The 25997-nt window shown below is 47.5% G+C and overlaps 1 protein-coding gene and 1 long non-coding RNA gene across 3 annotated transcripts in view; one reads left to right on the plus strand and one right to left on the minus strand.

Moving 5' to 3' along the window:
- Window positions 1–25997, minus strand: part of SDC3 (syndecan 3) — a 69740-nt gene that overhangs the window by 22486 nt on the left and 21257 nt on the right. Inside the window, exon 1 of one of the 2 annotated variants that reach the window (XM_072609633.1) lies at window positions 14950–18105. The exons of the other annotated variant lie outside the window; for it this stretch is intronic. Within the exon in view, the coding sequence (XP_072465734.1) occupies window positions 14950–15267 (318 nt within the window). The 5' untranslated portion in view covers window positions 15268–18105. Of the gene's footprint in view, window positions 1–14949; window positions 18106–25997 lie in introns of those variants that run through there. 2 annotated transcript variants of the gene reach the window in all.
- On the plus strand, window positions 261–22263 carry LOC140504553 (uncharacterized). Its single transcript, XR_011967144.1, has 3 exons — window positions 261–561; window positions 1330–1403; window positions 21591–22263. It is a non-coding gene; the product is annotated as an uncharacterized lncRNA (long non-coding RNA).

Below are 25997 nucleotides of genomic sequence, written 5' to 3' on the forward strand. Positions count from 1 at the left end.
AGAGGACAGGTCACAGAGGGAAGGGCAAAGGACAGGAGAGAGTGAAGGCCAGGGGGAGGGGAGCACTGGGTGGGGAGGGGGAAAGCTGTGTTTGTCTGAATTTGTGTATGTGGGAAACAGAGAACGATCACACATCTTAATTTAGCCCTACATAGGCATCAAACAAAGATAAAATAAGGCAAGAAGTGCCAGTGGTTTTCCAAATCCCAATCCGAGCAGCCGTTATTCCCCAAACAATCCATCCCTTAAGTATGAAAGGAAGGGATACAGCCAGGACTTGGGAAGGGGGGCCGGTAGGAGGGAAGGCAATGAAAAGAGCACAGAAAGTGGAAAGCCAGGGACAGGAGCAGGGAACAATAATCATTAGGGCCAGTCAAACACAGGCCAAGTTTCTTTAAAGGCCAGGAAAGAGGGAAATAAAAGAATGACAGAATGTCCACGCTGGAAGGGAGCTCAGAGCACAACTCGGCCAAGTACTACAACCTAATGAGAATCCCCTCCTACAGCAGGCCCAACAAAGGCTCACCTGGCACTTAAAAATAATAGCTCACATTTTTCAGGGTAAGTCAACAAGCATTTATTGATCACCAACTGTACGTCAGGCACTGAGCTAAGGGCTGGGCATACAAATCAAACAAAAAGAAGGGCAGTTCCTGCCTTTCAGGAGCTTACACTGGAGTTGGAGAAAACTTCGGTCATCTAGTCCCGTCTCCTCATTAGCTGTGTTCAAGAACCCTCCTCATCCATTCCCTCATATGGCCTCCATAACAAGACCCTGAGGTCCAGCCTCACCGTCCTCCTTATCCATGAAGATACTGAGGTTCAGAGAGGTTATGTGACCTTCTGCTATGACAGGATCTCAGAGCTGGAGGAGAGCTAACAAGGTATTTAATCCAGCCCGAGCCCCAGTAGAACACCTCTGGAGAATGGCCATCCAGCCTTTATTTGTAAATAATAATAATAAATATGAGCGCTGGGTCTCAACTCTAGGCTGTTGACTGTGTCCTTTCCACTACATCATGCTGAAAGGCTAATGTCTGTCCAGGTCCTTGAGAGGCCATTTAGTCCATCCCCCTGTCTCTAGTCAAGATGGTGCCAAAGCTAGGTCACTGAGAAAGTCTGTGGCTCAGGCTTCCAGCTGCCATCAAATGGGTAGGCAGAAACCCAGGGGATGCTGGGCTGGGAGTGGGGAGTAAGTTATGTGCTCTCTCTGTCAGCCTGGGTCCTAGCCTGGGCTCTGAAACTCACTATGGAATCCTGGGCAAGTTCTTTCATCCTCTCAGAACCTGTTTTCTCACCTGTAAATGATCATATTCTCTACCTCACTAGGTACTGCAAAGATCTTAATGGATGGGACACAAGGGATAGGAAGTCATTTTGGAAACTCCTCCCACACTTAAGAGGTCAGTGTCTGGTTATGCCCAACTTTCGAGTCTAAAAAAATGCCACCAAATAGAATTTTGCATTTAATTTGCACCTGTCTTCCACCCCTGAATCCCTTGACCCCTTGCCCTTCTGATGTCCACATCTGGGAAATCTTAACCCAGAGTCCCACTTCCCCCCACCCCCCATCTTCTTTCCCTGTTCCTAACCTCATCTACTGAACACTATTAAAAGAAGTCAGGGAATCACGTAGAGAGGGGTCCACTACAAATCTGTTATCTGACTTCAAGTGGGCCCTCCAGGCTAAACTGTAATCCTTTTATTCATTTCTGATTAATTCACTCTAACACTCCCCAGAGAACAGCTGTTCTCTCTTCTTAAGCCCCAATCCCAATCCTGAGCCCCACTCTCTACAGAGAAGCTCCCCACCTATTTTACTGAGAATGAGGCCATCAGTGGGAGAGCTCGTTTTCATGCCTCAGAATGCCTGTCTTTACCCCCATTCTCTCCTCCTTCACTCCAGTTTCTAAGGAAAAGGTGACCCTTGTTCTTACCCAGGCTAACCTCTCAGTGTGCGGCATTGAATCCACCCTTCTTACATTTTCAAACTCATCGTCATCATTGGCTCACTTTCCAGTGCTTTCAAACACGCCTATTCTTTACCAAAACCTTCTCTTGACCCTGTCATCCTCTCAAGCCACCATCCAACTAGGTCTCCCCTACTTTGACTACCAAACACTTGTCACTTCCTTACTCCTCACTCCCTCAACACCTTGCAAAAGTGGCTTCTAACCCACCACCCTACTGAAACAGCTATGGAACCTTTTCATTGCTCAATCCAATGGTCTTATCTCAGTCCGGATCCTCCTTGACCTTTCTGTACTATTCATCCCTGATGGCTCTCCCCTGGCTTCCCTCCTTCCCATATGAATATTCCTCCTCTGGAGGCTCCCTCATTGGTTCATTCATCAACATGCAGTGGGCCCCTAATGTTCTGTCCTTGGCCCTCTTTCCTTCTCTCTTTACACTCTCCTATGATGATCTCACCTCTCTCATGACTTCAATTATCACCTTTCTGCACATGACTTTTCAATTTGTATGTCCTACCCCCATCTCTCCCCCGGAGTTTCACATCCAAGCAATTGCTGGGCACCTCCATGGAGATGTCCTTCTGGCCTCTCAAACACAACATGCCCCAAACTGAACTCCGCACTGCCAATATACATGCACACATCCCCCTGAAAGCCTCTCCCTCCTCCCAATATCCGCATTTCTGTTATTCTGTCATTCTGTTCACTACCAATCTCTGGGCTGTCCAGGTTTCTACACACACACACACACACACACACACACACACACACACACACACACACACACCATATTAATTACCCCTACCCTCCTCTCTCCTCACATCTCTACTACCTAATTCCCCGTCACCCTCATCTGGACCATTCACTGTCAGAGTCTCCTACCTGCCCTTCCTGTCTTTAGCAGCCTACCCTTCACAGAGCTGCCAAAACAATCTTTCCAATGTACAGGTCTTACCGTTCCATTCCCCTGCTAAAAAATATTCAGTGGCTCCCTACTGCATAAAGGATAAAATGTACTTAAAATAAAATTAACCTGACATTTAAGGGCTCTCCATCTTAAGACAGCCAAGTGGCACAGCAGACAGAGTGCTAAGCCTGAATCAGAAAGAGCTGAGTTCAAATCCAGCCTTTCCCACTTACTAGTTGTGTGACCTTAGGCAAGTCACTTAATCGCTGTCAGACTCAGTTTCCTAAACTATAAAATGAGGCTAATCATAGCCTTTACCTACCAGGGTTGTAAGAATTAAATGATACCATATTTGTAAAATGCTTACTTAGCATAATGCCTGGCACAGAGTAGATACTTAATAAATACTTTTTTTCTTTCCTTTCCTCCCTTCCAAATCTGGCTCCAACCTACCTTTCCAATGTGATTTCACATCCCTCCCTTTCATATATTCCTTGTTTCTGTTACACGACATGTTCCCTAATCTTGACGCACAATGTCTGGAATGCACTCCATCACTTTGATCATCCAATCCTTTTCTTCCTCCAAGACTGTTCAGGGGCCATTCACTCCATCAAGCCTTTGCTGACACCTCTGAGCTACAAGTGACCTTTCCATCTTCAGATTTCCCAACAGCACTTTTCATAGATCTCTCCTTTGTCTCTACCATAATTTAATTTTATATTTTTTACTGCTTGCCTTCTCAAGCAGTGGAGGAAGGCAAGGGGGGGGAGAATATTTGGAACTCAAAATTTTTTAAAAATGAATTTAAAAAAAAATTTTACATGTAATTGAGAAATATTTAACAAAATAAATACATTAACTTATTTTATACTTACTAACTGTAATACTTATACTAACTATACCTATTAATTGTAATTACTTTTCATTATATTCACTTTAAAATTATATTTACTAATTATAATTACTACACCGATCAATAATATTTACTAACATGTATGGATGATGCATCCTGCGCATTCTGTGCAGTAAAGAGCTGCACCATCTTTCCCAGTTGTAGTCCCAGGGCCCAGAACAGTACCCTGCACAGAACCAATGCTTTAAAAAATGTTTCCTGAAATAAAGCGAACATATGCACAAGCCATTGTATGAAAGACGGAACGTTGCCCTAAAAGGGGCACTGGTTTTGGAGACTTGAGTTCAATTGCTGGATATGGCACTTACTAGCCATGTGACTTTGGACTTGTCCTCTCTCGTCCCAGGTTCCTCATCTGTAAAATGGGAGGGTTGAGCTAGAAAGCTGAACCTCTAAGTTTCTTTTTCTGGCTCAAATCTGTAATCTTGAAACATACACATACTATACACATCTTGCTACAGCTCTACACAGCCTTCTACACAAAGCCAGGTATGTACTACACATGATACATATTTATACACATCTCCAGAGACTTACTCTTTACATATACCCACAAGCCACAGATAGATAGAGATACACATATGACATACATCCTTCCACACGTGCATGCCTTCCCAATACAAATGTAACAGATACCCAAACTCACCTGTGCTACAACACACACCCAGCTGCTACAAATAACTACACCTATACATCCCTGATAATATGTAACAAACCCATCTGAATGTCCTCTACAGCCCCATCCTGATCTATGAGGCAGGGCACCGAGATCTCCTCCAGGGGGAGTCAGAGAGATAACCAATATATGCGTTCACAAGGGAGAAGGGGACACTAATGGAGAACTGTTTATCTAAATAATGTGAGCCGGAACATACACACAAACATTTTACACACACATACACATTATGCACACACACACACACACACACACACACACACACACACACACACACACACACACACACACACACACACACACACACACACACCCCTTGCGCCCTCCTCCACAAAAGTAATTCTTTCTTCCTGGATATCCAAATCTAGGAATCTATCTGCAGTTTTGCCCACATAGGGTACCTAACATCTCCTCCACACCCTCAGATCTTAGGACAATGGAGAGGCCAGGAACCCTAGCCTAGTACAGGGTTCTGACACCAGGTTTCTCATTCCTGGCCCTCAGAGCCTCAGCACACAACTCATCACCTAGAATATCCTCCCCATCACCTGCTTTGTTTAGTGTATCTAAAATCCTACCCTACCTTCAGAGGCTCAGACCAGTCCCACTCCCCCAGGAAGCCTTCTTTGATTACACTCTCATCTCACCCCATCTTGCCTTTCTCTGAACTCCTCAGCACCTCCTGGCTCTGTCCCACAATTCAGTTTGGTCCTTAATTATTCTGATTCATATGCACGCTGTGTTTTTTTATCTCCTGGCAGGGGTGTGAGCTCCTGGAGAACAGAAATAGACTTCACTCCCCAGGTCTCCTGTCCAGAGCTGGCTATGCAGGGCACCTCATGGCTTGGGGGTACCAGGTGCCTGATTGAGTCTGACCTAGCTTAAAGTGCCACCCCTGCCCCAGCCCCCACCCTGGATGGATTCAGTCACTCTAAGGACTGGAGCTCCCCTTCCACTAGCACCCCCTCCACTCCCTACCCTAGGCACACAGGTCCTGAGCAAGACCAACAGAAATGATCATAACTAGTTTCTGACCTGATCACAGAGAGATTTCCAGCTTAAAAAATGCTTTAATCCTCATCCTCTAATTTGGTCCTCACCCCAACCAGAAAAGAGGATAGTGACAGATATTTATATAATACTCTGAAGTCTGCAGTGCTTCACAAACATGATCTCATTCTAGGCTCACAACAACCTTGTGAGATGTGTCCCCATTTTACAGATGAGGAAACTGAGTCTCTCAATCAACAAGCATTTACTAAGTAGCGATATTGTGCTAGTGTGCTAGGTGATTCAGCAAATAGAGTGCTGGGCCTAGAGTCAGGAAGACCTGAGTTCAAATATGGCCTCAGACACTTACTAGCTGTGTGACCCTGGATAAGTCACTTTCACCTCTGTTTGTCTTAATCCTGGAGAAGGAAATGGCAAACCACTCCAGTGTCTTTGCCAAAAAAATCCCATGGACAGTATTGGCATGCTATGGTCCATGGGGTCATGAAGAGTCAGACACAATTGAACTGTAACAATTGTGATAATGGGTACGTGAGGAGGTGAGGTAGAAATACAAGAGTGAGATAGTCCCTGCCCTCAAGGAGTTAACATGCTACTAAGAGATAACATGCCAACAGAGAAGTATGGTCCATGTTAGAAAGAAAGGCCCTGCATACCCCCAATATATTTACAGTGGCACTTCTTGTGGTGGCAAGGAACTAGAAACAAAGTAGATACCCATTAATTCAGGAATGGTTAAACAAAATGTAATACGTGAATACCACAGAATATTACTGTACTGTAAGGAATAATGAATTTGATGAAGATAGAGAAGCCTGAGAAGATCTACATGAACTGATGCTGAGAGAATTAAGAAGCACCATAACACTGTCAATAGAAAGAATGGCACTAAAACAATGGAAACTGAATTCTGTGAAATGATAATGACCAAGTTTGGTCCCAAAGAACACATGAGATAAATCAAGAATCTTTTTTCTCTATAGAAGTGGGGGTCATAGGTGTGGAACACTGAATATAAAGTTAGACTTCTGGATATGTTGATTAGTTTTGCTGAACTTTTTTCCTTCTCTTTTTTATTCTCTTTTTATATGCACACATGTAAATATCTTTAAATTTGAATTCAGCTCTTTGTTTCATTTCAGAAGTGTGAAACACCTTATTCAGGAGATGAGGGTTAGGAGAAGTGGGGACTGGGTAAGAAGGGAAGTTCATAAGGCCAGAGATAGAGGGCTGGACCGTCCACATCATCTAATCCACTCTCCTTACTTTACTGATGAAGTAATAAGTTCAAGGAGGCTCGTGGGGAGGAGACAGAGGGCAGAAAGATCCCACTGCCCTTTCCTCAGGGCAGCAAGAAAGGAAGTTCCTCCTTCCACCATCTCCCAGATGCCCGTAACTGGTGAGCCAACCCACAGCCTATATCCCTACTTTCCACTGCCTCCCCCTAATGCCCACACATATACACATAGACCCCTTCTATAGTCACAGACCTATAAGAGGAATGCCAAGATGATCCAATGCAATCCTCTCATTTTACAGAGAAAGAAACGGAGCCACAGAAAGAGGTAATCAGCAGCCTAGGTCTAGAACCCATGCACCCCCTTCCTACTTGCTCTGAGCTTTCTCTCTCCAGCCCAGGCCTAACACACAGGTATGAGGTGTGATGGGGGAGGGGCAGGGAGGCCAGACAGCTGCAAGGCTGGGAATCCAGATGTTCCCAGAGTCCTCTAACACACATGGCCAGGCAATCTGGAGCCAGCTGGGGCCAGCTATTGGGGACCAACAAAAGGGAGAAGCCTGGGACCCCACACTCTCATTCTCTTCCCTGCCCCCTTCCTCTCAGGCCTGAGGATGGAGGCTGGCCCCAGCTCCTCTTTCCACTGACCTCTGCCTGACTCCCATCTCCTTTGCTGAGCTAAGCCTAGTCCCCAGCCCATAAAACAGCTTCTCCTATTCAGCCTGACAGCATAGCAGTAAACAGGGACACACACACACACACACACACACACACCCCTCCTAACACACCAGACTGAACATATACCCCAACATACACAATTGCCCAAACACACTCACTTCTAACACACATATTATTTCAATATATAAATGCATAGGGGCAAACCCTCTGGGTCTCAGTTTCCTCATCTGTAAAATGAAGGGGTCAGCCTCCAGCTCCATATCTATGACCCCTATATACACCAACACCCTTATCCCAACATACACACTCAGCAGAGGTATACCCAGAAGCAGACACCAAAATATACACGAACCAACAGAGTTCTGTAGGCGCCAACCTCAAAAAACCCAAGCCCCAGAGAGAAGGCAATGCCTGACACACAGACACCCAGAGCCATGCACACACAGCCACGTTATATCTGCAGGCATGCAGGCTTCTAGGTGAGCAAACACTCCAACACATATACATACATGACCATCCACACATGGACAATGGAGCCTTGGAGAGGGAACCAGCCCAGGCTTATCAGAAGGACATCTGGACTTGGGGAATCCCAGGTCTAATTCTGACCTGGACATTTCTAAGTTACATGACCTAGGGAAGTCATTTCTCTCTAGGATTCAGGATCTCCTCCCTTCCTTCTCCACAGAAAATGAGGTGGTTACATGGTTGGATAAGACGCACAGGGGTGGGGAACCTGTGGCCTCAAGGGTACACATGGTCCTCTGGATCCTAAAGTGCAACCCTTTGACTGATTCCAAACTTCATAGAACAAAGCTCCTTAACAAAAGGATTTGTTCTGTAAAACTTAAACTCGGTTAAAAGGCTGCACCCAAAGACCTAGGGCTACATGTAGCCTTGAGGCCACAGGTTCTCCACTCCTGGATTAGAGCATCCCTTCCATATCTAAATGTACAACTAATGAATAGAGTGCTGAGCCTGATGTCAGAAAGACCTGGGTTCAAATCCAGCCTCAAACACTTACTAGCTGTGTGACCTTGGGTAAGTCATTTCACCACTGTCTGCCTCAGTTTCTTCATCTGTAAAATGGGGATAATAATAACACCTATCTCACAGATTGTGAGGATCAAATGAGATGGTAACTGTAAAGCATTTAGCACAGTGCCTGGCACATAGTAGGTATTATATTAATGGTAGCTGTTGTTATCGATCTGAAAAGTTCCCTGTAGATCCCACATTCTTGGCCAGGGTCCATCACCTCTAGTTGCTTCTCAGTGTTGGTGAGTCCCACAGGGACAGAGCAGAGGCCCAGACCTTGTGTCCTGCCCTGTTCCATCCTCTTCCTTCCTGGACTCACTATGGGACCCATCTCCTCCTCCCCTCTCTCAGTCCATGAGACCAACATCACAACGGGGGAGGGGTGGGGAACAGAGTAGGAACTCCTTCTTCCTTCCCTGTCTCTGTCCTTAGATGCCCAGCCCTTTTTTCAGCTTCCTACCACCTGCCTGGCCCCATCCTTCTCTCCCCACTCCCAAGCCCCAATAAAACACAATCTCCCACCACTGCCAAGGAGGCTAGATGGGTTCCCATGGGACTCTGGGAATGAGAGTCCCCATGGCAACCAAGCAAGACCTCCAAGGAATGCCCTCCTTCCCTACCACCCAGTTCCATGACTGCCTGGGCAAGCTAGGAAGGGGCTGGCAGGCAAGAGCTGGGGCCCATCCCAAGCAGATGGAGGGAAGGAAGAAGAGGAGGATACAAAATCTCCAGATTCAGTTCAGAATGCCAGCAGTCTATAACTCCTCGAAACTCCAGACAGCTCCTCATATGCCAAGGGGCTCCAGCTGATTGCAAGATCAGCTCAGACCCCTCATGCAGCACACAAGTGGAAGGTCTGGGGGTCCTTCAGGGGTCATCCTATCCAAGAGTACTAATATTTGGTCAAGACAGGTAAAGTGGAAAGACTATTGGAAATGCAAGGAGAAGGGCCCTGGGCTCTTTCTTCCAAGCTGGGTGACCTTGGACAAACCGAAGCTGACTCTGTTTCCTAAGTTATAAAATGGGGACAATCATACTTATAGTACATACCTCACAGAGTTGTTGGTAGAAGCAAGTGAGTCTACGTAGGCAAAAGGCTTGGCCAACCCTCACATGCTGCAGAAATGTCAACTGTTGCTTTTATTTATTGGTTGCTTGGGGGGTTTTTTGGTATAGGCTTCTGAGTTCATTGATACAGAGAAACACTCTTTAGCAATGCAGATCAACGTTCATTATGCAATTTATTTTCTTAGACAGTGACCTGGGGCAATGAGGGTCCCATAGTCAGTACTCCTCAGCAGTAGGATTCGAACCCAGGTCTTCCTGACTGTGAAATAGGTCTCCAGTTACTCTGAAGGGAAGAGGAAAGAAGGAAGGGCAGGAGAGAGGAAGGATTGATTTAGCTTACTATGTGCCAGGCACTGTGCTAAGTGTTTTATAATTATTATCTCATTTGATCCTCACAACAACCCTGAGAGGTAGAAGCTATTATCCCCATTTTACAGCTAAGGAAACTAAGGCACACAGATGCAAAATGACAAAGCTACTAAGTCTAGAAGGCTGGATTTGCACCCAAGGACCAGTACTCTATCTGCCTAGCTACCTCATGGAGTACTGTATACTTGTCAAAAAGCCAGTGGTGAGCTGGAGGTGGCTCTGGGAGCCAACTGTTAAATTTTCCATGAGAGCATTTACAACTTGGAAATGGGCACCCACTATAAATCAGGGCTTGATTTATTGTCTTCTTGATTGTCTAGACATTAAAAAGTTATGGAGATTAAATGCAGATTAAACTGAAAAGTGTGACATACCTTTTTGAAAAGCTGGTTGTTAAACATTTACCAGCACACCCCTGCAAAAAATTTTAACTACTTTAATGCTCCATCATGGCTAGAAGGTAAGTATGATTATTCCTATTTTATAGATGAGGAAGTTGAAGCTTGGAGAGGTAAAGCCACTCACTTAGGAATATCAGATCAATAATAGGAAGGGAAGGCTGCTCAAAGACTTTCTGGTCAGATTTCATCTTGCAGATGAAGAAATTGACATCTAAGGAAATGAAGAGGATTGTCCAGGGTCCCTTAGGTAGCAAGTATCAAAATCAGAATTTGAACTCAGACCCTCTGACTATCCTTTCTACTGTAGCTCCAGTAGCAAAAACTGTTTTCCATAGGGTCAAGGATTATTTTTCTAATCAGGGAAACTGAGGCCCCAAGGCTGAAAAGATTTGTCTGAGGTCATATATGAGAAAATGAGAAATGTGAAGGACAGTCAAGAAGGGTGAGACAGACACAGTAGCTTGGGGAGAAAGGGAGCCACGCACAGTCATTAGTGCACCTAGTCTGGGCCCAGGAGACAGGCACACCCCCTCGGCACCCAGGATCTCAGTATAGAACTAATCATGCCACAAACACTCATAATAAAATCGAGTGTAATTAATTCTGCTGAGCTTTCTTCCCCTAAATTATCCAGACCACAGAGGTACCCCCTGGTGCCAGGGCCTCCAACATGCCAACTCAGCCTGTCCTGTGCCCATGACACAGGTAGGTTAATGAGCACTACCCAGTGTGCCCATACTTGAGTTGGAGAGGATATGGGAAGCCACAGGGGCAGAAGGTGACTTGAGTACCACAGATCACATCTGCCAGCTAAGTTGGAGCCCTTCTAAGCTAGAGGGGATGACCCACTTTTCCCTTCATCCCCTTCCACGAGCACCCTGGCAGCCAGCCTAGCTTCCTCAGGACCAAAAGCCTCTGACTGACATGCCAACAAGGCTCTTCTCTCTTTGCTTTGACTCTCTAGCACCAAAGGGACTCTAGACCTGATTCCATCAGATGTGGAAGGGAGTGAGGGGAACTGTCCATGACCAACAGCCAAAGGGAGGCCCAAAGAGGTTAGGGTACTCACCCAAGGTCACACAGCCACTTCACTGGTAGAGCCAGGACAAAAGCCCACAGCTCCCACGTGCTCAGCATGCTTTATAAACTATAATCACTCTCCAAATCTCCATGCTGATGATAACAGAGATCATCCCACCTAGGAGCCCCCAGCTCAGCCTCTAGAGCTCAGACACTGCTGATGAGAGGCAGCTGCCATTGCCACCCCCCTCTTCCCTCCTGTGAGAACACAGTGCCCTGCACGCTCATCAACTCCATCCCAGAGACCCTAAACGAAACCACAAGAATGTGCCCACACACTGCCAGACTCCCCAGGGAAGCAAGGCCCAGTCTGGGCTCCTGGAGCAGGAGCTGGGGGCCAAGCAGGAAATAATTCAATGGGGCTGACACACGGGGAGTGCGTGCTCTGCAGAGACTTGGAGGTGAGGGGCAGGAGGGAGGAGCAGGGGCACTGTCTCCAATGCTCCCTCCCCAACCTGATTGCCCAGCACTTTGGGAATGGGAGGAGGGGTGGAGAGGCATGAGTGAGCCCTTTGGGAGGGGGAGAAGGTATGAGTTATGCCCCCATGGGGCTGCTGCTAAGGATGGAGACTGAGGGCTGGCTCCAAATCTCCCAGATCCAAACAGCCCCTGGAGCCTCATCATCCCAGGACAAAGAGAAAAGCAGCCCAGAAGGTCCCCACCCAGGGGGCCTCAGGGAGGGGAAGCAGCTCAGGGAACAGCCCCAGCTAGAACTTGGCAGGGCCTTGCAGTGTCAGCTGACCCGGAGAGACCACTCTTTTCTCTCCTGCACTGTTTCCATACAGATACAAACATTGTTTTCTCCTCTTCCCAGCTTTGCCTTGGGCTCAAATAACAGAAAACACTTATCTAGGCTGCTCCTAGCTGCTCTGAAGAAAGAGCTCAGAGCACTTCCCAGACTGGCTCAAAACCTGTATCCTCAGAGCACCATCTCCATCACCTCTACCCACCATCACCACCCCCTGTATCCTGATGACCCCATCACCACTCCCTCTAACCCCCCTATCAGCACCACCTGTATCCCCATCACCACCCCCCCTGTATCCCTCATCACCACCACCTGTATCCTCATCACCACCACCTGTATCCTCATCACCACCGCCTGTATCCCCATTAATACCACCTATTCCCTAATCATACCATCATCACTCCCAACTGGCAAATATTCATGCAAAAGTGTTCACAACCATCCACAGAAGGAGCTAACAACAGGGTGGAGGGGAAAGCCAAGGACTATACATACCTCCTCCTATCAGGTCTCAAGGCCCCATATTCTCCCTCAGCTTCCTCCCCCTAAATCCTCCAAAAAGAAATCAGGGTCCAAGGGCCCCTCCCCTTGCACTGAGGACAGGGGCCCAGCCAGGGTATGCCAGTGCTCTGAGAAGAGGCCAACGTGACCCTCCCCGCCCCTCAAAGCCCAGCTCTGAAAGAGTCCTGGCCCCAGCCCTAGGCCCAGGGATGGGCCCTTGGAATGAATAGAGGGAGGGCAAGTGGAGACCAGTAGAGTCCTTCTCATCTCAAAACCACAAAGGAGGTCACTAGTATGGACACTCTAAGACTAAAAAGCTAGTTACAAAGATCTCCAATCCCTAGATCAGATCAATGAGCAAATCCTCCCTGAACGTCCAGTCCTACACTAACAGCTGTGGGAAATCCCTTCACTCCATCTCTGCCCTGCCAGGCCTTCAAGGCCCAGTTCAGAAGACCTTCTCCAGGAAGGCTTCCCTCATCACTCTCTCCAAAGGTGCATTTCCTCCTTGTCTCAAGTCCCACCACATTGTGTTCGTCTCATCTGCACCTTCTATCTCATATGATTACAAAACGGATCACCTTCTTCTCCTTATTACAAGTGTGCCTGTACACATCTTGTCTCTTCTAATAAGCTCTTCGAAGGCAGAGACCAGGTCGTCATTCCCCACGGTTTCCAGCACAAAGTAAACAGAAGCTCAGGAAATACTGACTGAATGAACAAATGGAGGAAGGAATGTTAAGACTCAGTTACAGCCATTAAGGAGGGTACAAATCACAGGTAGAGGTGACAAGGTGCTTAGAGGACTGAGAAAGATTTAGTGCACTTCAAATCAGAAATCAGGGATCAAATCCTGCTTTCAACATTAGTCGTGGGACCACAGGCAAATCACATCACCTCTGTGTGCCTCTGTCTACTCATCTGTAAAATGGAGGTGACACTACCCACCTACTGTGAGGCTCAGATGTTACCAGGTGGCACATCGGAGAGAGCGCCAGACATAGAGAAAGGAAGACCTGAATTCAAATCTGACCTCAGACACTTATTAGCTGTGTGACTCTGGACAAGTCACTTATATTTGCCTCAGTTTTCTCATCTGTAAAATGAGATGGAGAAGGACATGGCAAACCCCTCCAGTATCTCTGCCAAGAAAATCCCAAATGGGATCATGAAGAGTCGAACACAATTTGAAATCACTGAACAACCAAAGCTCTTGTCTCAACTCTTTTTTTTCTCCCACCGTTAACCTCAAGGAAGTTATCCACCTTCATTTCCTCACCAACTCCTTTTGACCCAACTTCTACCTACATCACCTGACTGCTCTCTCCGGTGTCACCAATGAGCCCCTAACTTAAAAATCTAGTATCTTTTTCTTTTCAGTCGTCCTCCCTGACCTCTGTGACTTATGACACCGAGGACCAACTCATCCTGGAAGATACTCTTTCCTTCAACCAAAAAACCAAGCAAGCAGTCATTTATTAAATGCTTTCTATGTGCCAAGTACTGTGCTGAAGATACAAAAGAAAAATAATCTTTCACCTCAAAGGAATTTACAATCTAGTTAGCTTCAGGGCAACTAGGTGGTACAATGGATGGAGCACTGGCCCTTGGGTCGGGAAGACTGAAGTTCAAGTTCGGCTTTAGACTGTGTAACCCTGGGCAAGTCACTTAACCTGATTTCTTCAAAACAAAACAAAAATCTAGCTAGTGTCAACTAGACCACACAGCTGATTTTCCTTCTACCTCTCTACCTATTCCTTCCTCATTCTCTTCTTTCATTAGATTCTTACCTCCTCAACAATTCTCACCCAATTCAACACCCCTTTTAATGTGGGTGTAAATAGGATCATGAATTTAGAGCTGAAAGAGGCTTTAAAGGTCATCTAGTCTAACTCCTTCATTTTAGAGATGAGGAAACTGAGGCCCAGTGAGGTTAAGTCACTTGCCCAACTTCACCCAAAGAATCATTCAAAAGGCCAGGATTTGAACCCAGGTACTTTAAATCCAGCACTTTTTTGCCAGCACTGTGTATTTCCCCAGTGGATCTGTCCTTTGTCCTCTGTTCTTCTCTCTATACTCTCTCCCTTGAGCAATCTCATTTACTCCAAAAACCCCCAATTCTCACCTCTACACAGGTGACTTAAATCAGTATCTCCAGTCCTAAGCTTTCAGTTTAATGAGTATCTCACATATCCTACCACACATGGAACATCTCCTCCTCATTGTCCCACCAGCAATTCAGAATCCTGCCTGCACAGTTGAATTTACTGTCATTTCACCAAACCTTCTGACTTCAGGGGTTCTGTGTGTGACACTGACATTTATCCAGGCTCCCATGATCATTACCTTGGGGTCTGTCTTCATTTGTCTTTGTATCTTAAGGTCCATCCCAGCTCTGACATTATCTATTCTGAGGGCCTTCCCAGCTCTGACATTCTGTGTTCTAAGGGCCCTCCCAGCTCTGACATTCTGTGTTCTAAGGTCCCTTCCAGCTATGACATCCTGTGTTCTAATGCACCTCTCAGCTCTGACATTCTCTATTCTAAGGGCCTTTCCAGATCTGACATTCTGTGTTCTAAGGACCTTCCCATAAGGTATCCTGTGTTCTAAGGGCCCTCCTAGGTCTGACATTCTGTGTTTTAAGGCCCTTCCCAGCTCTGACATCCTACTGTATTGTTCCAAGGACCCTTTGGGCTCTTGACATTCTATGAGTCCTTAATACTAACTAGGCTGGCAAGAAAAAGAGAGAGCTGGAGAGCCCTGGGGGTGAGAGGTGAGAAATGAGTAGAGAAGCTTTGGGAAATTATATGCATCAGTATGTAAATCTGATGCAAATCAGCTTGCTGAGTCAACAGCTGCAGCCCCTTCCGACACTAGTTGGTCTTGAGGCAGGGAAATCATTACATCTCCGGGTCTGACAGGGAGCAGAGAACAGGCTGTGAGGACAGAAATGATGCCCAAGGAAGGCAGGGGAGACAAAGGCTCTCTGTCCCCTCAACCTCAGGTGGCCCAGCCTCTGCAGCTAGGTTCCCACAGCACCAATGGATGACAGCCCCTACCCCAACAGAGGGAAAAAGGAAGCCACCCACATACTCAGAGATCAGGGAGGCAGGAAAAGAGTGGGATCTGCCATTCCTGATGCACCCAAAGAGAAAACCCTCCACAAGTCCTCCTATCCGTGCTTCCCCTCCCCCCACCCTGGAGGGGTCATGGAGGCAATTCTGGGCTTGAGTTGGGAAAACCTACTTCAAATCCAACCTCCGATTCTTAGTAGTTGTCAACATCTCTCAAGCTCAGTTAGAGCTACTCTCTAAGGTCCTTTCCAGCTATGGAAGACCTTTGATGTAGCATTACAGACACTATGAACAGCCTCAGTCAATCAGATCTAGAGTGCTGGGCTGCACTTTGAGGCCTACCTACCCAGCCCAGGTGCTTCCCCAAGTACAGCCATTACAAGTCCATAAGGAACAGGGTTTCCTAAGAGACCCTTCAGGCATGGGAGGAGGGGTCAAGGGAGAGGGACAGACTCCAAGCCTCCAACCAAGGGTGGAGAACTTATGGCCTGGTTAAAGGTCATACTTGAGGATCTACAGGGCCACACAAAGGTTCCCCCCTCCCAAGCCTTTTTTAAGACCTCTTTTTTATTTCCCTAGACCCTCCTCTAGGCTTCCCTACTAGGCTGCTCCTTCTTGGAAACCCCAGAGAATGCAGCCTGACCCCTCTCCAAAGGGATGGATATGCCCTCATACCTGGGACTAAACACATCTGCACGCCCATGTGTGCACACATGCACACAACATACAAACATACATATATACACACATACACACACACACATACACACACGCACACACAAACCTTAGGCACAAAAGCAAACACAACAAAGATGATAGGGCGGCAATACCCTAGACCAGAGACAGGCTGAGCAGACCATACGTCAGCAAAGGGATAGAAGCACCCAAATTATATCCCCACTAAGGGGATGGGTAGGAGAGGAGGCCCCACTGAGTCGTAACAGAGCCCACTGGTCCTTCCCCTTCTGCCTCCACATCCCCACTTCTCCTACTGCTCCTCCAACCTGCTCTCCCCCAGGTCCCTCTCCTCAGCCTTCCTTCCCATACTTCTACCACTCCCCTCTCTCCAAAGCACCCTCAGGACAGCTGCCAGTGACTTTCCTAAAATACAGATCCAGTCACATCACTCCCTTACTCTACAAACCCCAGTGGCTCCCAATCACCTTTAATATCAAGTATAAATCCTGTTTTATTTTGAAAGCCTTTCATAACCTGGCTCCAGCCTCCAGTTCACTCTCATTGGACTTTACTCCTCTTCATAAATTCTATAGTTCCAACCAACTGGCCTTGCAGCTGGTCCTCCCAATCCCACCTCCTACCTCCACACCTTTGCTTGAGGGCAGAGGCTGTTTTGTTAGCATCGTCGTGGTATCCCCAGAGAGACCAAGACTTGGCACAGAGCCAGTACTACAGCAGCAGCATCATAAATACTCACTGTCATTTCTACTGGGCCCACCATGTACTGGGTGCTGAGCTGAGGAGGAATCAGCTGATTTGAGATCATGATTCCAGAACTGGAGGCAGATGGGATTGGGGGGAGGCGTTATACACAGAGACTGAGGTGGAGGAGGGCCAGGGAACAATGTGAAGTGTGATTGGGTCCTTCCTGAAACCCTGGGCCAGGAGAGTCAGTCACCAGTGGGACTGGAGGAGAGGGTGGGGGGAGCTGACGTTTCAGAGATGGAAGGGTTAAACCCTCTGAAGCAAGGCCACTGGTCTAGATGGCAAGATGGGGGCAGGGAGTGAAGGGTACCCCAAACAGTGGTCCAGGAAAGCCCACAGCATTGGCATAGCCTACATCACAGGATGGTTGAGAGGGATGCGTTTTACAAGGGCTTTAGAACCAAGATCAATTACTCAAACCCACAGCCAATGGCCAAGGGCCAGGCAGGAATGTCATCCCTGAAGACAACCTCAAATGGTCAGGGAGGGTTCCAACACCTCAGTTGCCCCAATGGCTGGCCCAGAGCCTGTCATTTAAGAATTTATCTAAAACCTCTTTCTGCCTGGAGCTGATACCCCCCTCTTGGCTGGTCCAAGAAGGATGGCCTGGCCTTTGTTGTAAACTGAGCTGAGTCTTTATTTTGTTGTGTGGGGGATGAGAGGCCAGGAGAAGTGAGGGCAGAAGAGAGTGTGTGTGACCATGGAGTCGGTCACAAAATCACTCTGCTCCTCAGTTTCTTCAGCTGTAAAATCAGGGAGTTGGACTCAGTGGCCCAGGATCATACAGCTCCTGAGTGTCTAAGGCAGGATTTGAACCCAGGTCTTCCCAGTATGACTGTCTAGACACTACCCCACTGAGAGTTTTCATAAGAAGACTGGATAACTAGGAGTTAGGTATGATGTAGGAGAATCTTGTTATGGGGTGCACTAGATGATCTCTGAGTTCCCCCTCACCCTCTCTGAGACTCTATGATTCTGGGAAATTGGTCCTGTGCCTGAGGCAAGAATGCCAAGACACTCCTCCGCCACTCCCCACCCAAAGCTCCCACAAAGTCTTTTCTGTCTCCTATTTCTCTTCCCAGCCCAAGGAGCCTGCGGCCTGACGCCAGTGTCCTGGCTGGAGCCCACGCCATCTCCTAAGGCCACCCAAACACAGCCTCTCCCAACTACAGGCATATGAACACATCACTGCCTCCACTCAAGGCCAAGGCCAGGGTGAGCCCAGGCCATTTTACCCATCAGTGGGTCTCTATGTCCTGATCATTCACAACTTTGTCGGGCCTGGGCTGTGACCACAGGGGTCAGTGGCTCACCCTTAAAAGAAGCGCAGCAGGAGAGGAATAGAAGCTTCCTGACATCTAATGCCTCTCTGGGTCTCAGCTTATCCACTTAAGCAGAACACTACTGCCCCTCATAGGGCCATCAAAAGAACCAAGCCAATGAGATGACCAAATTTCAAGCATTCAAGAGGTGCTCAGGGAAATCTCCCATCCCCCTGTCTCCAGGCCAGCTCCCTTTTTAAGAGCCTCAGGAGAAAGCATCTAAGTGGGAGAAGAGAATACTAAACTTGGAATCAAGAAGACCTGGGTTCGAATCCCACTTCCTACATACTAACTACGGGCAAATCATCTAACTGCTCTGAGCCTCAGTTTCTCTAGCCATAAAATGGGGATAAAGATACTCTTAGTCACTACCTCAAAGGGCTTTCTGTAACACTCACAGGCGAAAATTTTTGTAAAGCCTTTTACCAACTTTAGAATCTGTCAGTTCTTATCCCTTGTCAAGGTATGTGGTGAAGATCTATTGAGAAATGAGCTATAGAGGTAAAACAATCCCTGGGCCTAGAGCTGGGAGGGACTTTAAAGGCCATCCAGTCTAGGGCTCTCATTTTACAGAGAAGGAAACTGAGGCACAGAGTGCATGATAGGATCATAAATCTAGAGCCGGAAGGGACCTCAAGGGCCATCTAATCCCACCCTCTCATTTTACAGAGGAGAGAAGGGAGGCCAGTCATGCAAGCAGTGAATGACAATGTCCTCTGACTCAACTCCAGCCTCATTTCTACTGCCTCCTGTTACACATTAGGGAGTGTAAGCATTATCATTAGTCCTGCTTGTCCCCTTTTGTGATCTTTAAAACATGGTGTAAGGGTCATTTATCATCATTACTCAGTTGTCCATCCCAGTTCTCCTTAATCTTAATGCCACCGCTCTGAGATCACCTCCAATTCATCTTCCCCAAGTCTGGTTAGGATGCTGCCTCCCATTAAACTGTAAGTTCCTTGAGGACAGGGATCATCTCTTACCTTCTTTGTATCCTTGATGCTTAGCAGAGTGACTAGCAAACAACAGGTGTTTAATAAATTCTTGTTGGCTTGACTTGACTAGCTGTCATTATAACTCGAAGTCCTCTCCAGCCTCCTAATTCTGTTCCTCTTTAGGCCACTTTTTTTCTTATCTCCATCCTCTGAATGATCCTAGCTAGGCAGGGAGGGGGTGGCTCTCCACTAAAGGCCCCCCAGCCTTTCACTTAAAAGAACCATTCAACTTTTGTTCCATTTCGCCCTTTGTCCCCTGTCATGGACCCCCACTCCTCTGCTTCAGTAGGGTTCCAGGACTCATCCCCACCGACCTCAAGCTCAGCAACCATTCCCAAAGTCCCCCTCTGCTTTCTGTTCTCAGCTCAAAGGCCCATCTGCCCTGAGGTTACCACATGGAAATTGAGCTGCTGGGCCTTTGTTTGTCTAGAAAGGTGATCAGGGTCACTCTGGTCCCCTCTGTCAGTCTGGTGAAGGTGAAAGACCCAGAAGGCAACTATAGACATCACACACACACACACACACACACACACACACACGCCAGCCTCCTGGCACAGTCACAAAATACCAAATGTCAGAGCTGTGGGAGAAGCTTTAGGAAATAGAGTAATGGAGAGGGAAGAGGCCTTAGGACACAGGGGCCCTGAAAATAAATGTCCAGTGCTTCATTTCTGAGACCGTGTAGGCGGCAGTGATGTGCTCAAGGTCACACATTAGCTTGAACCCCAGAGGTGGACTAGAACCCAGTCTTCTGACCTCCAGTTCCAGATTCTCTCACTGTAGGATTCTCCCTCAGAATGCTCAAAAGTGACCCAGGCCAGCTTCCTGACTTCACACCAGAACATCAGAGAGTAACACGGACGGCCTACTCTCTTCTTCAGAAACATTTTTGAGGCCGACAGCTTCCATAACCTCCCATGGTGGGACAAACAATCCCATGACCAGGTTAGGCAGTTTGACACTACTATGAAGTCAGGATATCTGAGTTCAAGTCTTGCTTTGAAGCCTGTGTGACCGTCCTGGGTCTCAGGCTCTCCATAAAAAAGGGAGTGGGAGTAGATGACTTTTCTGTCCCTTCCAGCTCAGAGATCTGACCCTTTCCCCTGGACCGTGTCTCACTCCTAGAACTTGGGCCCTTTGGCAGTTAAGAAGTTATTGACCTTCCTGGTAGAGGCAGCAGGTCCCTTAGGAGGCCTCAAGCAGTCTCAAGACCTGAGGCCTCTTCTGTGTCAGGGATCCCTTGGGCAGTATCTGGTAAAGCCTATGATCCCCTTCTCAGAGCAATGTTTTTAAATACTCAATATAAAATACATGGAATTACAAAGGAAATCAATTACAGTGAAATATACTTATCAGAATATTAAATGCTCCAACTTCACATATCCCATAAAATCTATCCATAGACCTCTGGGAGCCCATGAGTCTCAGGTTAAGAATCCCTGATCTGATCCAAGCCCTTTATTTTACCTATCAGGAATCTGAGCCCTGAAGAGAAGATATGACTTACTCTGGGTTACACTGTGAATTAGTGGCATACCTGAGGCTGTAACTCAACAAGGGCCCAGGTCTTCCAGCCCTAAGGGTTCTTGTAAAGGGGATGCTTGTCTCCCTTACAGTGTTATGGTAAGGATCAACTGAGATCACATATGCTCCTTAGAGCACACAGACAGGTGGAAGTGGCCTTAGAAATTATCTGGTCCAGGGACTATTAACCTGGGGTCCCTGGACCCCCAAGGATCCTTGGGACAGATTTCAAGGGGTCCAAGAACTTGGATGGGAAAGAAAAGGACAATTTATTTTCACTCTTATTTAACTGAAATTCAGCATTTTCTTCCATTATGAAAGGAGGCTACAAACATTATTCTAAGGATGGCTCCACCAGACTGCCAAAGGGATCCATGAAGAACACACACACATACACACACACACACACACACACACACACACACACAGTAAGAATCCCTAGATTCTAGTGCAATGTCCTCATTTTACAAATAAGGAAACTGAGGTTTGGAGCCCAAAGTCACCCAGGAAGTGGCTGAGACAGGATTTGAATCCAAGTCCTCCTACCTCAGATCTCGCTATCTTTGTGTGCTTTACAGAGAGAGAAAGAGGGGAGGTTGTGTTATTATTTATATGTTTCTCTTTGACAGGATTGGAGCCTCCTGGGGGTAGGAACCATGTCCTCTCCCCCACGGCATCGAGCAAGGCTGGATTCCAGAATCACCTTAAAGGAAGAGGACCAGAGTGAAAACTTAGCCTCAGGAAGTCCCTCTCCAAGGTCGCAAACTGTCCCCCTGACCACTACCCCCCTTCCTTTGCCCAACCACCCAGGCCCCAAGGGGAGTCAGTTCAGCCTATAGCACAAACCTGTCTCTCCCTCACCCTGCTCCCCACTTGCTAAGCAAGTGCTTACCTTAGAGCTTCCAGGGGAGGTAGACAATGCAATCACAATTGTTTAAAGGGAGTTCAAAGTGAAATGACTTGCCCAAGGTCATGCGGTTAACAAATAATAAAAGATGGGCCTGGAGCCAGGATCCCTGACTTCTAGACTGGTGGTCTCTCCACTACCCCACCCTACATCCCCAGGGCCCACCTGAGTTCCCAGGAGGAAGCTGAAATCAGGCTGGACACAAAGGGGGATATGGAGAGAGTTGGGGGGGGGGGAGACGTTCAGGCAGGGAGACAAAGCCCTTAGACACTAGTCTCGGCCACTCTCCATGGCTACTACCAGTGAGCTCGATAATCATCTCTAAGGAGGCCAGGTCAGCAGCTCCACCCCACCCCCACCTGGTCTGGGTCCTATTCCTGGGTTCAATCAGCCTCATGGGGATTAGAGGAGGGAGGGAGGGAGGAAGGCAGAGAAAGGATTAGGGCTGGGATAGAGCCCTAAATAGTCAGAGCCTTTGAACATGGGTCAGAGGCTGGATTCCCCAAACAGGGAGCCAGGGGGACCCCACAGATGCTGGAACACCTGCGTCTAGAGTATTTGTGATGAACTAAGGAGGTAAATGAAGTTATCGGAGTCTGATGGTGTCTGTGTTTGCTTACCACACCTTGGCTTCCCCAGACAAAGGCTGGGATCATTTTTGTATCCCTCCCATCCACCTTCCACCCACTCCAACACCTCTCAAATACAGCAATTAGCACAGAATTGGCCTCAGTGAGCTTCTGTGGCTGGCCCAGGTTGGGGCAGAGGTGGGTACAGAGATGGGTACACATGGGCATAAAAGGGGAGGCCTCTCCCTGGCAGCCTGGGAGCTAGAAGGAGCCACTCAGGTATGTGGTGTCCTGGACTCAGCAGCCACAATGACCCACAGTCACCAAGTCCCTGTGCTCTCCCCATAGTTACATACAGTTCACACATTCACACACATTCACCCAATACTTGCCACACCCCACAAAAATACACACATACACATACACACACATGACCACATCTCCACAAATAGCTATGGTTCTCCATATATACACACTTTCCCAATTGTCGCACACATCTAATACATTCTTGGAGTCCCCACACATACAAGCTCACCAAGATCCCAGTCACACACATGCACATATAAACATGCATACATACATGCTGCCCTCCTCCATATTCACCCCATTCTCTCTCTCTCTGTCTTTCTCACACACATACACACACACATAACACAGATGGTGGATAGGGGTTTGAGGGGAGACATTAGGACAAGAAGGCCAGTCCAGAAAACAACTGACCTCCCTTCAGGCATAATGGGAAGAAAACAACTTTATAAGCCTTGAACAACTAAGGCACTGTAGAAATGGGAACCAGCCATTGATATAAGCATGGTGATTTACGATTCTCATATAAAAGTCCTCCTCAGATAAGGATTATGGGATAGAGAGGTAATCCTGGAGTTCTCCAAGGAAATGGAAAGAATGCTAGTTCTAGAATTAGAAGTCCCGAGTTCCAATGCTGTTGCTAACAGGTGGTACAGTGGATAAGAGGGGTGGGCCTGGAGTTAAGAAGACCTAAACTGAAATCTGACCTCACTTACTAGCTGTGTGGGCAAGTCACTTCACCTGTTTGCCTCAGTTTCCTCATCTGTAAAATGGGGATGATAACAGCACCTGCCTCCCAGGGTGGTTGTAAGGATCGAGTCAGATAATAATTATGACGTACTTAGTATAGCACCTGGCACATAGTAGGTACAATTAAGAAAATACCTGATAGGAAAACAAGCTGAGAAGGGCTCCTGTGGGCAAATCAAAGTGGGGGAGGGGGGGACAGATGGCCTGAGGGCTCCAGCAAGATCCTTAAAATGATGGGAAACATTTCCTTAAGGACACTTTGATTCCTGTTTTTCTCCAAAGGAGCAGCCTAACTGGAGAGGCCCATCCCCAGAGAGGCAGAGATTCCTTCTAACACAGAAAATTCTGCCCAGTTATATCGGCACTGGTCAGGCACTTCCAGGCTAGCAAAGGAATGTAAGAGCCCCAGGTATTATTATCCCCATTTTATAGATGAGACGATAGAAGCTGAAAGCAGAGGTGACTTGGGCAGCATGCTGAGCTAGGGCTTCCCGAATTCAAGTCCAGAGCTCTCCTCCAAGGAATGCAGAGGCCTGAGCTACCTCAGGGGAGGGGACCCATCTTCTGAAAGGTTGAGGTATTATGATGGAGAGGATCACTTCCTGAGGGTCTCTGCAGGTCCAGAAGGTGGCCCACCCCAGCCTACTCCACCAGGCCTGGCCACATGTTTGGGACAGGAGAAATGCTCAGGCCCAGCCATGGCCCCTAACTCACACACCAGCCCCACCCAGGCACTCTGGCCATAGCTCAGCTCAGTTCAGACACAACAACCCCAGTAAACTGTGAGGGCCTGTGCCCAGACAAGGAACAGGGCCAGGAGACATACCATCTCCAGAGAGAATTAGAAGGAAAAGGGATAGAAATACACAAAGGAAGAAAGGAAAGAAGAGATAGAGAGAGGAAGGAAGGAATGGAGAGAGAGAGGAATAAGGGATAAAGAAAGAGAAAGGGTAAGAGAAAGAGAAGAAAGGAAGAAGGAAGGAAGGAAAAAGGGAACAGAGAAGGAAGAAGGAGAAAGAGACAGGGAAAGGAAGAGGAGGGAGGGCTGAAAAGCAGAGAGAGGAAAGGTGGAGGAGGGAGAAGAGGCTAATAACAGATCTCTGCCTACAACGGCTCCATCCTACACACCACTGACAGATTAATCTTCCTAATGCACTGCTCTAATGATCACAGAACCACAGAGTGTCAGAGTTAGAAAGGGCCTCAGAGACCATCCACTGTAACCAGAGGAGGAATCCCCCTTATAACATCTCACCTCTGCATAAAGACCTCCAACAACGGAGGAGGGGCAGCCCCTCGAGGCAGCCTCTTCCACTTGGGAACAGCTCTGGAAGCTTTATCAGACATAGAGCCTAAATCCTCCTCTTTGTAACCTCCATCCATCATTCCTAATTCTGCCCTCTGGGGCAAAACAGAAAACAGAGGCTTAATCTCTCTCCCTATGACAGCCCTTCAAAGACTCTAAGACGGATACTGCCCCGCCCCCCCCCCCCCCCCCAGTCTTTTCTTCTCTCGCTTGTCAGCATCCTTCCTAAAATTTACTGCCCAGAACTGAGCCCAACAGTGGTCTGACCAGGGCAGGACACGGTGGCACCATTGCCCGATGCTTCCCCTTGGGTCTATATACAGGTCTGGGGAACCTGTGGCCTTGAGGCCACCTGTGAAATTTGAATTCAGTCAAAGGGTTGTACTTGAGGACCTAGAGAGCCATATATGACCATGAGGCTGCAGGTTCCCCAGGTCACATTACCCCTCTTAGCTGCCATATCCCAGTAATATGTAAATGTAGAGGCATCTCCACTTCAAATGCTCATATGAGCTATGTGTGCCAGACCTGTGGTAAAGTCTTCCAAGCTCTTATTGGTCTGATCACTCACAGTCGGACACACTGTACCTTGATTCCAACATAGTGATGTCATTTTGGTCCTCTTCGAAAACAAAGGATAACAACCAACCAACCACAAGTGTTGACTCACGTTGAGATTATCTGTTGTTGTTCAGTGGTATCCAATTCTCCATGACCCCCTTTGGGGTTTTCCTGGCAAAGATACTGGAGAGGTTTAGCATTTTCTTTTCCGTGTCATTTAGCAGATGAGGAAACTGAAGCAAACAGGGTTAAGTGTCTTCCCAGGGCCATAAAGCTAGCAAGTGTCTGAAACCAGATTTGAACTCAGGTCCTCTTGATTCCAGGGCTGAGCACTCTACCCACTGTATCACCTAGCTGCCCATTACTACACACTGAGATTGGAGGCCATTTAATCCCACTCCACCCCTATTTTTTCAGACACACTATATCTAACCACACCTCCTTCCTTTTCTCATTTCTATTAAATGCAAAAGTACCTACTACTATGTGCCAGGGCATTATTCTGGCCCAAGGCAGAAATGCCACAGGCCCTACTCTCAAGCAGTTTACATAGCTCACACACACAGTAAATCTGGAGTCTATCCAAAATCATCCCTTGCTTTGGTGGATGTTCGAGGGCTAGCCAGTGTGCTCCCCT

Source organism: Notamacropus eugenii, chromosome 5 (genome assembly GCF_028372415.1).
Source record: "Notamacropus eugenii isolate mMacEug1 chromosome 5, mMacEug1.pri_v2, whole genome shotgun sequence".
NCBI lineage: Eukaryota > Metazoa > Chordata > Mammalia > Diprotodontia > Macropodidae > Notamacropus > Notamacropus eugenii.